Source organism: Empidonax traillii, unplaced genomic scaffold (assembly GCF_003031625.1).
Source record: "Empidonax traillii isolate 1590-97213 ecotype Southwest subspecies unplaced genomic scaffold, ASM303162v1 scaffold28:size2823434, whole genome shotgun sequence".
Taxonomy (NCBI): Eukaryota; Metazoa; Chordata; class Aves; order Passeriformes; family Tyrannidae; genus Empidonax; species Empidonax traillii.
The window spans coordinates 2,288,019-2,302,146 of NW_020955221.1; the positions used below are offsets into that span (position 1 = coordinate 2,288,019).

The window sequence follows — 14,128 nt, forward strand, 5'->3', positions numbered from 1 at the left end:
GTCTTTTGAAAGTCTCTACCAGAATGGATGATATAGAGAATAAATGTTTGCATTTGAAAATTTGTGTAGTTCTTGGGGTGAGAGGAGCAAAATACTTGGGAAGTGGCACTAGTATTTAAAAATAAATGAGGTAAGGACAACTGCTAAAAGATTACTTTGGATCTTCTTAAAGATTAAAGAATCAGTTTGTGTCCATGCTAACAAAAGTTCCACTGCTATCAGTGGCATATTTTGCCTTCTAATAGTTGTCAGCAATGTGACAGTTGTAAATCAAAGCAGATTTTGTTGACACCATAGTACTTTGTCCCGGCTTTGGCTTGGATGGAGTTGATTGTCTTCTTAGTAGCTGGTACAGTGCTGTATTTTAGATTTAGTATGAGAATCTTGTCGATAACACACTGATTTTTTAGTTGTTGCTAAGTAGCACTTACACTAAACCAAAGACTTTTTCAGTGTTTCATGTGCTGCCAGAGAGTAAGTACACAAGAAGCTGGTGGGGGAAGCATGGCTAGGACAGGTGACCTGAACTGGCCAAAGGATTTTTCATTACTCTAGGACTGTCATGCCCATTATGTAAACTGTAAGGAGTTGGCTGGGAAGGGCTGATCACTGCTCAGGAATAGGCTGGGTATCAGTCAAAAAATGGTGAGCAATTGTATTGTGCATTACTTTTTTCTCTACATTTTATTCCTCTCTCCTTTTCATTACCAGAGATAGTAGTAGTAGTATATTTTATTTTGTTTCAATTATGAAACTGTTCTTATCTCAACTCACAAGGTTTACCTTTTCTTTCCAATTCTTCTCCCCACTGAGGGCAGAGAGAGGGAGGAGTGAATGAACAGCTGTGTGGTGCTGTTACCAGCTGGGGTTAAACCACAGCAGAGTTGCACCACTGTGAAAACTAGTAAATGCAAGAAGAGTATCAGACCCTGGTTGTACTTAGATTCTTTTGCTCTAAGTATAGACAGACATCTAATGTGAAAAAACCTTGCCAGGCACCCAACTGTAAAGAGAATTGATGTCATTGCTTTGATTAAATAAAGCTTGAGCTGTTGTGATTAAATACATTGTAACCCCACAGTGATCTATCATAGTATTAAAAATAAAAACGCTTTATGCACTGTTATGCAGGAAAAAGAAAGCCATCATCTTGTGAATTATACATTCTTATCTGGTCCATAATCAAGAACGTTCCATAACAAAGTGAATATTCTATCAGAAGTCAAACAATATGTTTGAAAAATCAGAAGAAGCATTTAAAACTGGTGCCATTGCATCCTAATAGTTTCACTGGAGTTACAGAGGTGCATATGTATTCATGAAGAGTGGGAAAGAGTTCAAATTAATATTTCTTCCCTACCCACAGTCCACATAGTTGCTTTATACTTGGCATATAACAGAGTATTTTACGATTGATGACCTAATGAATAGGTATTCTGCAATCGTCATTGACTATGAGGAAATTCAGTCCCCAAAATAGTAATTTGATGGGATCCCGTATTTTCATACCACTCCATGCAACTTAGTCCATAACCAGCACTCCAGAAGGTTGCTTGTGCAGGGAGGGATCTGTGCTCCTGGCATACATCTCTGGGATGAGGCATGAAACAGAAGACCTGCGTACTTCTGCTCGATAAAGACCCTGCAGACCATTAAACAAGAGTGTGGATGGTTAAGGGCAGTGTCTTGGCTAGGTTTCTCCCGTAGTTATTGCATTCCACTGCCTTCTGTTTCATCTGCAGTTTCAGCAGGACATGGTGTTCCTCACTTTCACTCCAAAACCGTTGAACAGAGTTCCTGTGCATTGTTACACAGCTGCTGTGCTCCACCATGGTGGTACGACCCCGATATATATTCACACAGACTTGGCTCAACATCATGTTTCAGGGCTAAGTTATGTCGAAATTACTTTTCAGTGTGGTCAGTGGAATTACTCCAGATTTATAGTGCAATTACTCTGAATGTAAAGTGCAGCTGGATTCGCCCCACTATCTACAGTTAGGAAACTTTGCAAAGGTAGTTGTGGTCAAAACACAAACATTTTTGCCCCGAATGCGTAAGGAGACTTGGGAGTCTAAGGAGCAACCAGAGCAAATACTGTTACAAACGTGGCAACAAAGTAAGTGTGTATGTATGTATGTAAGTAAATAGTCTCCTTCATGCTACTTTTCATTTGAATACACACTTCCAATGCCATTCTCAGTGGTACAGCCACCTTCTTTTCTCCTGCTGTGGCATGCCAGTATCCTCATGTATGCCATGCATCTTTGGGGCAAGGAAAGCAAGTTCAACTAATAAGAGAAAGGGGGTTTCAGAAAGAGAGAATATCTATCAGTTTTGATTTTACTAGCAGAGCGGAGGCTGCCAGAAGAGAAAGATTTCCATTATTGACTGAGAACTCAGTAGTGCTGCACTGTTTGTTCCTGCTGCAGCAGTATAACTCAAGGAAAGGACTGCTGACACTTAAGAATGCATTTGTTCATATGGTTTCCGTTGGTGAAGGGAGGGTGGTGGGAGGTGGATGAGAAGTGATAGCTGAGGGAAAAAAAATTCAACCATGCCTCTTTGTAGACTGAGTATGTAAATCTCAGTTGCACGTGTAGAGTCACAGTGAGCAAGGATGCACACCTTCATGTTTACAGGAGCAAAGGTGAGCTAGGTTCACCACGGTAAAAACTCTTATCATGAAAATGAGCATCTGATTAAGAGTGTGAGTTTATATTTCTGTGGAAAACTAAACAGAGGCCTTACTTTGGTCCTTCTGAGGTCAGTGGGAGTTAGCCAAAATGAACTAGAGATGTTGCACATTGCCCCATCAGTACTAATTTGAGTTGTTGTGCTGTTGCACACTTTGAGTAATTCTTACCCCAAGAGTAGCAGGACTACCCATAGTGTAACAGTTTGAAATTTAATTGAGAACAAAGAGATGCTTCTGGGAATTTCAGCCAAACAAAAACAACAAACCCTAAATCATGGAAATTATGCAGGCTTTTCTTTATTAGAAACAAATGTTGATTTTTTTTTCTGTCTACACCCTAATTAAAGTCATCCTTTGCTATTATAGTGTGACCAAATTAATATATTTCAGTCTGCTTTTCAAATGTTACAGCTGCATTCAAACTGTTTCCTTGAGATCAGCTAGAAAATATATAGCTCCTAAAGAACAGCTTATAGGAGAAAGATTTGTGATAAACTCTAGTCTTGCCTAATTATTTATTTAAAAATGGATCTATGAAACATTTTGTAACATAGATACTTAGCTGATATACATGAAAAGCAGCAGTTTAGGGTGCATATGCAAACTTGCTAAAATATGAAGCTTATCAGTGAGTTTTTCTATATAACTTTGAGTGATTCTCAAAAGTTGTCACAATAATGCCTGCAAAAAATCCTTGAGTGTTCCCCAGAACATAAAGCTAGTTTAAGAAGCAATGTAATTTTTTCTAACCTTTCTATTAATTTCAACTCTTGTATAGTCACCTCTCACTGTGTATTCAGCTAGGTGTATATGTGCATTTTATCTATGCCAAGAAGTGAACCAGTAAGATAAAACAGAAATGCAAAAAGTCCGTGTATGTACATAAATGTGTCTATGTGAGTTCAGGCATATAAAATTACCTGCAGGTAATGCAGGCACAGGAGTCAGAGGAGCTTCTCACATAAAATGAGTGTTTGAAATAACTGGTTTCATAATGAGTGTTCAAGGTTTACAGTGTATGTTTAGACTGTATGCTTGTGTAGACTGTTCTTATTTTCTAAATAGGCAGTTTTTAAATTGGGATGTTTTAAAGCTGAATTGAAAGCCTGAAGTTTGTAAAGGCTAAAGACCTTCAGAAAATGAAGACCCACCTTCAGAATCCTCCCCAGTTAAGCTTCTAAAAACTGGAGTGATCTTTGTGTCCATCTTCTGTTGTAGCCTGTTTGTGTCATCTAAGATAAACATCTTGACACCCATCACTTTTTCTGCTTGACCCAGAAGTTTAAGACAAGATGTACCCTAATATATTGCGACACACACATCTCTTCCTAACATACAATCAGCAAAAATGAGGAAGCAGGTTCAGGGTGATTAACCATGACATTACATGATAGATCTAATGTATGTGCATATGTGGACCCATATCTATACAAATAAAAGAGTTGAGTGTGTGTTTAGAGTAAGAAAAAGATTTTCTCCATCTGCAGTTGTGTGGGAGAGATACACACACACACACACAAAGTAAAATTAAAACTAAAAACAAGGCTACATGGACAAAGAAAGAACATCAGTGTATGCTGTACAGGTTGGGCTTACATTTCCACTGCCTGACTTAGAGCTGTAAGCATGCAGTGCTATCTCTGTACTCACTAACTTCCTTGTACACATTGTCACAGGAGGCTTGGCTTAATCAGCTGTGCGCTGAAAAAAAGTAATATAAATTGGAACCTTTTGTCATGAAATATTTAAATGTTGATATGATTTAATGGCTTTGGGGAGAAAATTTAGCATGAGAGATTGTAAGAAACAAGAAAGCGTTTACATGTAAGAAAGGACTTGAACCTCTAATCAAATATTCCCATATACAGAAAGATCCCTAGCTACTTATAGCTAAATTCAAATGGGATAATGCTTGGATTTTTTGTTAATTTTAAGTTTTATCAAAAAATGACATTCCTATTCACTCTTTATCTAGTTTTACATAATACATGCTTACAGTGATTTATGGAAAGCTTTCACCATGTAAATATTGAAGCATGCAGTATCCATAAGCAGTGAAGTTTTTTATGGAATATGGGCATCTGTGCAACTTCTCTTTACTTTTGTTGGGCAAAAAGAGCCAAACAACTTCTTGGTGAAAATTAATAAGATAAAGCTTGGTATAACTAGTAGAAATAGGCAAACATCATTTAAGAGCAACTTTTTGATTTCCTGCTCTTTCTATGGCAGCGAGGGTAACCCCATGACAATCACACCCTTGACTGCCAGTTTCTCTGATCAGTGGGGCTTAGCTAAAAAAGATAAATTCTACAACGACCTACGCCGCCTTATCCAAAGGGTTCCTGCGGATAATAAGATCATTATCCTTGATGATTTCAATGCCAGAGTAGGAAAGAACTCTGAAGCCTGGAAAGGAGTTCTAGGCAAGCATGGTGTTGGGAACTGCAATGGTTATGATAATGGTCACCTTCTGCTAGAGTTTTGTGCTGAGCAGCAGCTTACCATCACCAACACTATCTTTCAGCAGAAAGATAGTCTAAAGATAACCTGGATGCATCCTAGGTCCAAGCACTGGCACCTCATTGATTATATCTTGGTCCAACAGAGAGATATCTGCGATGTTCATCACACCCGCGTGATGCCTAGTGCAGAATGCCAAACAGATCATCGCCTTTTGCGCTGTAATCTTAACCTCCACCTTAAGTTCAAACCTAAAAAGGGCAGCATTCCCAGAAGGAGACTTCAAGTTAACAGTCTTAAAACAGCTACAGTGAGGGACAGTTTCCAGGCAAATCTTCAATCTAGGCTCGAAGTTCGTTCCATAGATCCCTCTCCTGAAGCGCTTTGGCAGCTTATTAAAAATAGCATTCTGCAGTCCTCTGAAGAATTCTTAGGGTTCTCCTTCAAGAAAAACAAGGACCGGTTTGATGAAAACAATCATGAGATCCAGGAATTGTTGAGTAAGAAGAGAACTGCTCACCAAGCCCACCCTGCTCAACCATCTTGTCATATAAGAAAAGCAGCCTTTCGACTTGCATGCAGCAAGCTACAACAGAAACTTCGTGACATCCAGAACAAGTGGTGGACCAATCTAGCAGAAAAAAATCCAATAATGTGCAGATACAGGTGACTACAGGGGATTCTATGAGGCTCTGAAAACAGCCTACGGTCCTACACAACAGCTTCAAAGCCCTTTACTCAGTGCAGATGGCCAAATGCTTCTCACAGATAAAGTTTCCATTTTGAATCGATGGTCTGAACACTTTCAGACTCTCTTCAGTACTAGCTGTGTAGTTCAAGACTCAGCAATGCAGTACATTTCACAACAACCCGTGAAAACTGAACTGGATACTGCCCCCACCATGGGAGAAGTTCTTAAATCAATCAGTACGACCAGTGAAAATTGGCAAGGCAGTTGGGGTTGACAGAATCCCACCTGAAATCTGGAAGCACAGTGGCCAAGCACTCCATGCTAAGTTTCACGAATCTGTGGTGTGCTGCTGGGAACGAGATGAACTGCCTTCAGACCTTCATGATGCTGTCATTGTCACCTTGTACAAGAGGAAAGGAGATAAATCAGACTGCTCAAATTACTGAGGTATTACTCTGCTCTCCATTGCTGGTAAAATCCTTGTAAGAATTCTTTTGAACATATTAATACCCACCATAGCAGAAGATCTTCTACCTGAAAGCCAATGTGGTTTCCGAGCCAACAGAGGTACACCACAGACATGGTATTTGTTCTCAGACAACTGCAAGAGAAGTGCAGGGAACAGAACAAAGGACTCTATGTTACCTTTGTTGATCTCACCAAGGCTTTTGATACTGTGAGCAGAAAAGGTCTGTGGCAGATTTTGGAATGTTTAGGATGTCCTCCCAAGTTCCTCAAAATGATCATCTCGTTTCATGAGGACCAGTGCGGTCAAGTCAGATATGGGGACGCACTTTCTGAGCCGTTTCCAATAGCCAGTGGTGTGAAGCAAGGCTGTGTTCTTGCACCAACTTTATGCACGATCTTCTTCAGCATGATGCTCCAAAGGGCCACGGCAGACCTTGATGATGAAAACGGTGTCTACATTCGATATCGTCCGATGGGAGCCTTTTCAACCTAAGGTGACTGAAGGCCCACACTAAGACCTTAAATAATCTTGTCCGTGAGCTGCTTTACGCTGATGATGCCGCCCTCGTCACCCACACAGAAGCAGCTCTGCAACGTTTAACATCCTGCTTTGCAGAGGCTGCTGAGCTTTTTGGACTGAAAGTCAGCTTGAAGAAAACAGAAGTTTTATATCAGCCTGCACCTCAGGAAGTCTCCCATCATCCCCATATCACCATTGGTGAAACAGAACTCGAATCAGTCCGGCAGTTTAATTACCTGGGAAGCATCATCTCCTCGGACAGTAAGATTGATGCAGAAATAGACAACAGGTTAGCAAAGGCATACAGAGCTTTTGGTAAACTCCATGAAAGAGTGTGGCAAAACAAACACCTGAAGAAAAGTACTAAGATCAGTGTTTACAGAGTCACTGTACTGTCTACTCTTTTTTTTATGGGAGCCCCTGGTGGTCTAGTGGTTAAGGACGCGGTGCTGTCACTGCCGAGGCCCAGGTTTGATTCCCGGTCAGGGCCCCTCCCCGGGCAGATGGAGCTCATTAACCCTGTAGGGCAATCCATCTGTGTCCCGAAGACCTCACTGCCACCATCCAAGCTCACTTGGCCCCGGCAGATGAACCTTAGGATTAAAGGGTGGGCTCAGTTCCGCGCACACTGTGTCTCACCTAAAAAATCCAATGCGCAGGCTGGAAGGTGTAAAGACTTTCCTTGGTTCTTTGTTTGCTAAGACTGGCCATTACTGTCTACTCTTTTATGTGGATCTGAATCATGGGTCATTTACTGCCACTGCTTGCATCCTTTAGAACATTTCCATCAGCGCTGCCTCCATACAATCCTAAACATCCACTGGACGGATTATGTGACCAACACATCTGTCCTTGAACAGGCAGCAGTCCCAAGCATTGAGGCCATGCTGCTGAGAACACAGCTGTGTTGGGCAGGGCACGTCTCCAGGATGCAGGACCATCGCCTCCCTAAGATTGTACTCTGTGGGGAACTTGCCACTGGCTGCCGCAAGAGAGGAGCCCCAAAGAGGAGATACAAGGACTACCTGAGACAATCCCTCAGCCTTGGCCATACTGATCACAACCATTGGTCTACCCTGGCCTCAAATTGGGAGCCCTGGAGACACACCATCTATAACGCTGCTGCTGCTTTTGAGAACACACGCGGGATCACTCTCAAGGAGAAAAGACAACACAGAAAGAATCGCGTCTTGTCATTATCACCTGGGGAGTCTTTCTGCTGTGCCTTCTGCAACCGGACTTGTCTATCTTGCATTGGCCTTTTTAGCCATCAGCGCACTTGTAGCACACGTGGGTAGAGCCCTTCTCAAATCTTCATTTGCGAAGCCTAGCCACAATGGGGCTTAGCAGCTGCCAAAGGTCTGGAGTTTCTCATTGCAAGTCCTTAAATGAAACAAAGGGTGGTGGTGTCTCATGAAGAGGAAGCTCATATAGCCAAGTGCTAGCTTCTCTTAGTTAAGATGTGGAATAACTCCCTTAAAGTGTACAGAGAACCCCCGGATTTAGATGCCTGACTGCCCGTTCTGGGCATGCATTGCTGTGCTACCATCAAATGAGGGACTGTGTGAAACCACCCTTATGTGTGGGCTTCTGTTACAGGATCTGTACCTATTATTCTCCTGAGCTATTGTTGTGCTAGATGCATTTAATTTTTATTTACTTACATATCTGTTTTTGTAAAGCATCCATTTGTTACATAAGCCTGTGAGTGATTAACAGATTAAAGCAAAACCAAAACAAATTACAGTACTACATTGCAAAGCAACCTGCAACTGGCTGCAGACAGGAATCCTAATTCAATACATGTAAGCAGTGTAAATTAGATAATGCTATTTCCATCCTCAAACAATGGGAGTTACAGTTAGAAGGAATTAATACTTTTGGTTTAGGATGAGAAATACGTACATATAGATTGGCTCAGACCTGACAGCAAAGGTCTGGAGACCAAAGTCTGAACCAAGTCTGGTTTTGCAGTTCCAGATAGGAATTACCCATATATACAGGTGCTGTAGCTGGTCGGAAGTTTGGGGAAAGATAGGCATAAGAAACTTTACATCAGACTTTTAGGGAAAGTAGTGACAGTTAGTTGAGGGGGAAAAAACAAATATAACTTAGAGTTTTAAAGTATGAACCTGCCCTTTCATTATTTGTTTGTGGTGTTGATTTTTTTTTTTCTCCCACCCCTCATCCCATTTAGGGTTTATTTCACTTATTTTTGCTCTTGGGAGGATTTTTTTGGTGTTCTGGATGATTTCTATTAGATAGTACTGACTGCCTGTAAAATACTGTTCCATCAAGACAAATAGAACTGTAAGGGCATAGAAATTAGAGATGTCCACGGTACTTAAGCATGTTCAAAGTTGAGGACAAATGAGAACCGGCATCTGCATCATGATGTTTCATTCATCACTGTGTAAATACAGACTGAACATTTTCTACACGGAGTTGGTTTCTGGGGCTTTCCATCTGAGGTCAACTGGGTAAGATTTTCTGTAACTAATTGCTATTTAGGGTTTCCTTCTCTTTCAGGGTCTGATTTTGAATGTTCATGTGTGGAGCATTTCTAAAGATTTTGTAGTTGTATCCAAGGTAGTGAAACACACATGTCATTAACCTTCGGCATTAACTTTGTATCCAGAGAGTTGAACTGCACTGAACATGTCAGAACTGAAATAATAAAACCGAGAGTAATCAATTAAACATATGCTTTACTATTTGGTACAAAATTGTGTCTTCCAGTACTCTAGGAAAAGAAGAATCCATCCTCTGAAGACTGAAAAGAATTAATAAATAAATAAATAAGTAGAACTGGGGGGATGGGAGTGCTGGAGAGAAAGAAAGGTGTTCACAATCTTCATAATCAAAAAAGAGCTAGTATTTTTTGCAATCATGTGTAGTCCAAAATGTTCAGGTAAGGTTCTGAAGCTGAGATTCAAGATCTAAAAATATCAGAGACAGTATGTTGGAGTATCTTGCAAGGCTATTTAAGGCATGAGGAAACATTGAAATAATGCTGGTTTTGTGGCCTGCAACAGTTCTTGCTGGTTATAGTTACTGTGCTATTATTAAGTCCAGCGTTTGTCCAAAGGGAAAGATGCCAATAAAATGATGTATTCATTATATAAGTATTTTAATATGTTTTTATCAATACACGCTGGAATGGATTGCCTGACATTACATTGCAGAATTTTTAAGTCCTACCTTCAGGCAAATCTCATGCTTACTAGTAAAAATGAAAGTGTGAAATGCTTTTTAATGTATATTTAACAACAGATATTCTAGTGATTACTGATGTGTATTCTCTCTGGATTTTTCCCTTGCTATCAGAAGGCAATGCTAAGAGACAACATTTTTACACATTTATGCTATCTACATCCATCAGATCCTTACTTTTTACATATTTTTAACTGTTATTTATGTCAAGACTACAAAAAAAGTCATCTCCTGAGTCTAAACCGTACCAAGATTGCAAGCTTACAATCAAGTGTGAGTAAGAGTCCAGGGAAAAGGGAGTAAGGTACAACTATTATGTGCTGTTTTTAAGACATTTTGCCTTCCATCAAAGTTTCTTGTGAAATGGCTCATAAGTGACTTTAGTCTTACATCTGCTTATATTTAAGAAGCAAATCTACCAAATGCATTTATTTAGCTCTTTCTCATAGTAATACCTTTTGATAGTGATTAAAGTACAACTTTTGGTATTTTATAATGGCGTGTACAGCAGCAGTTCATGTTTTACACTGATATATTGTAAACAGTAGCATCACTGTTGTTAAACTGAAAGTATTGAAAGCATTTTAGATCACAGAGCCCCATGGTCTATATTTTGTGTACTCCGACATTATTAAACTCAATCTGTTTTTCTGGCTGTGACTGTAATTACAGTATTTGCATGACTGGAAAGTTTGTATATTTTTTTATGAAATTCTATTAACACTGTATGCATGTTGTTTTTTGAGCTTAGTGTTTTCATGTTCTGGCAGCAGAGCACCTTCTATTGAATTGAATAATTATGCAGAATCAATAATTTTTTTTCTTTGTGTTTGTCTTTGTTGTTTCTTTGATATGGCCTCTAGGATGCTGCAGGCAAGGTGCTGGACCGCTGGGCCATCATGTCCAGGGAAGAAGAGATCATTACCCTTCAGCAGTTCCTGAGATTTGGAGAAACGAAATCTATTGTGGAGCTGATGGCAATTCAAGAAAAAGAAGGGCAGGCTGTGGCTGTGCCATCTTCAAAGACAGATTCAGATATAAGGACTTTTATTGAAAGCAATAATCGCACCAGGAGCCCAAGTCTCCTTGCTCACCTGGAGAATAGCAACCCTTCCAGCATTCATCATTTTGAAAACATCCCGAATAGCCTTGCATTCCTGCTTCCATTCCAGTACATAAATCCAGTCTCTGCTCCACTGCTGGGGCTGCCTCCAAATGGCCTCCTGCTGGAACAGCCAGCAATGAGGCTCCGTGAACCAAGCCTTACAACCCAAAATGAATATAACGAAAGCAGTGAATCTGAAGTTTCCCCTACGCCTTTCAAAAATGAGCAAACATCCAGCAGGAATGCTTTGACCAGCATCACGAATGTTGAGCCCAAAACTGAGCCAGCCTGCGTCTCTCCTGTTCAGACACCTACGCCAGTTAATGATTTATCAAAAACAGAACACACTAAAAGCTCATTCCGAATTCACAGGATGAGGAGAATGGGGTCAGCCTCGAGGAAAGGAAGAGTGTTTTGCAATGCATGTGGCAAAACTTTCTATGACAAAGGTACTCTTAAAATCCACTACAATGCTGTACACTTGAAAATCAAGCACCGGTGCACTATTGAAGGCTGCAACATGGTTTTCAGCTCTCTCAGAAGCCGCAATCGCCACAGTGCTAACCCCAATCCCCGACTCCACATGCCTATGCTAAGGAATAACCGTGACAAAGATCTAATTCGTGCTACATCGGGTGCCGCCACTCCTGTGATAGCAAGTACAAAATCCAGCCTAACTCTAACAAGTCCTGGGCGTCCACCGATGGGGTTTACCACTCCCCCTCTAGACCCTGTACTACAGAACCCTCTTCCTAGTCAACTGGTCTTCCCGGCTTTAAAGACTGTCCAACCTGTTCCTCCTTTTTACAGAAATTTACTTACTCCAGGAGAGATGGTGAGTCCTCCAGCCTCACTCCCTACCAGTCCAATAATACCAGCAGTGAGTGGCATGGAGCAGCATCCCCCTCCTCCTTCAGAGTCATCAGTACCTTCAGTACTGATGCCCACCCCAGAGCCCAATGTAGACCTTGCCCCCAAGAAGAAGCCGAGGAAGTCGAGCATGCCAGTTAAAATTGAAAAGGAAGTTATTGATACTGCTGATGAGTTTGATGATGAAGATGAAGAGGTGAATGACAGCAGCACAATGGTGAATGACATTGGTCATGACAATCACTGCCATTCTCAGGAGGAAATGAGCCCAGGCCTATCTGTGAAAGACTTTTCCAAAAATGACAGAAGCAGGTGCATTTCCAGACCAGACATAAGAAGGGCAGACAGCATGACATCAGAAGACCAGGAGCATGAGAGAGACTACGAAAATGAGTCAGAGTCATCAGAGCCCAAATTGTGTGAGGAATCCATGGAAGGCGATGATCGCCTCCATGAAACTGGTGAAAAATCAACGATGCACAGTGACAGACCAGATGAAAACCACAATGACTCTTCCAACCAGGATGTCATCAAGGTGAAGGAAGAGTATACAGACCCTACATATGATATGTTCTATATGAGCCAGTATGGACTGTACAACGGAGGCAGTGCCAGTATGGCTGCTCTTCATGAAAGTTTCACTTCTACATTCAACTACAGCAGCCCTCAGAAGTTCTCCCCAGAAGCTGAAATGTGCTCCAGCCCAGACCCCAAGATATGCTATGTTTGCAAGAAAAGTTTCAAGAGTTCCTACAGTGTGAAGCTTCACTACCGAAATGTTCATTTAAAAGAAATGCATGTCTGCACAGTGGCTGGCTGTAATGCTGCGTTCCCATCACGGAGAAGCAGAGACAGGTCAGTAAATATTAATTGATTTTCTACATTATTAAATGTGTTGTCTAATGTAAAAATAGGCAGTTTAGGATATATGAAGAAAGAGAGAGATGCAGAGTAATGACAAGTGACAATTGTGTTCCCATGACACTGGGACAGATTTATCACTTTAAAGATATTCATTGTTCAGAGTTATATATATTATGCCATCCTCTTAAGTGACTGGTAGATAATAAATGTCATTATACTTTCTATGTGCCTGTGTACATGTGTATTGCACTTCTGTTTATAAGGTGCAGCCTTCATTACATTTATTTTCTTCTCCCTGCAACATTTAAAACAAGAAAACCTTGTATTAAATAGATAGTTAATTGTATACAAAACAAATATCTCCATGCATGCATATCAAACAGTAAAATAGGAAGGAGGGGAAGGAGTGGATGAATGGTTGGAGGAATGGATGGCGAGACAGAATGGAAGAACTGGAGTAAAGGAATGGTTCCCATCTCCATAGGGTCATATAAAAGTAAACAAGAAGCATTAGAAGGCTATTCTTTATTATCTTCAGTTTTTAAAACTAGATGCTATGTTGTAGTGAGAACAAAAAAAATGTTAGGAAAATCATTGTCTTTTTCCTTAGTAGAACTTACATCTCTATCCACATATTGTAATTTCATCTACATTATCTTCTTTTCTGCATGTGAGCAACTCCCTTTCCCACCAATGGGAATTATTCACATTCAGAGGGGAGAGGCTATACCCATACGTATTTTTAATATCAACCAGGGTATATTCTACTGACACTTTGGATACCATCATGCCCTAGCTGTGCTGCATCAATACTGAAAAGGCTGGGCTTAAACAGAAGCAGCTGGTCCATAAACTCTTTGGTTTGGGATTTTTGGGGGTTTTGTTTGTTTGTTTGTTTGTTTGCTTGTTTGTTTTGTTTTATTTTGTGAGTTTTTTGGTTTTACTTTAAATAGGCTTCCTGAGCCTGTTTACTTTAAATAGGATTCCTGAGGAAAATGTAATATAAATGGAATTTGTCGGGGTCATAGATAACAGTTATTTCATACTTATGGATAAAAGCTCTCGCATCTGATGATGATCATATTGTCACAACAAAATCTTTCTGTTTCATGGAGTGATGGTGAGATTGGCTCACCTTTCTTGCTTACTTGTGTTTCATATTTTTTCATTAGGCTGTAAAAATTCAGGAAGGAAATTAAACCTCACTAAACATTTCACATGCAACTTCTCATTTTTTTA

General features: G+C 40.4%; 1 protein-coding gene across 5 annotated transcripts in view; it reads left to right on the forward strand.

Annotated features, from left to right (window-relative positions):
- BNC2 (basonuclin 2) overlaps positions 1-14,128 on the forward strand; it is a 345,724-nt gene that overhangs the window by 301,953 nt on the left and 29,643 nt on the right. For all 5 annotated transcript variants that reach the window (XM_027910138.1, XM_027910132.1, XM_027910124.1 and 2 more), the window contains exon 5: positions 10,914-12,880. In XM_027910138.1, the coding sequence (XP_027765939.1) occupies positions 10,914-12,880 (1,967 nt within the window). The remainder of the gene's footprint in view (positions 1-10,913; positions 12,881-14,128) is intronic.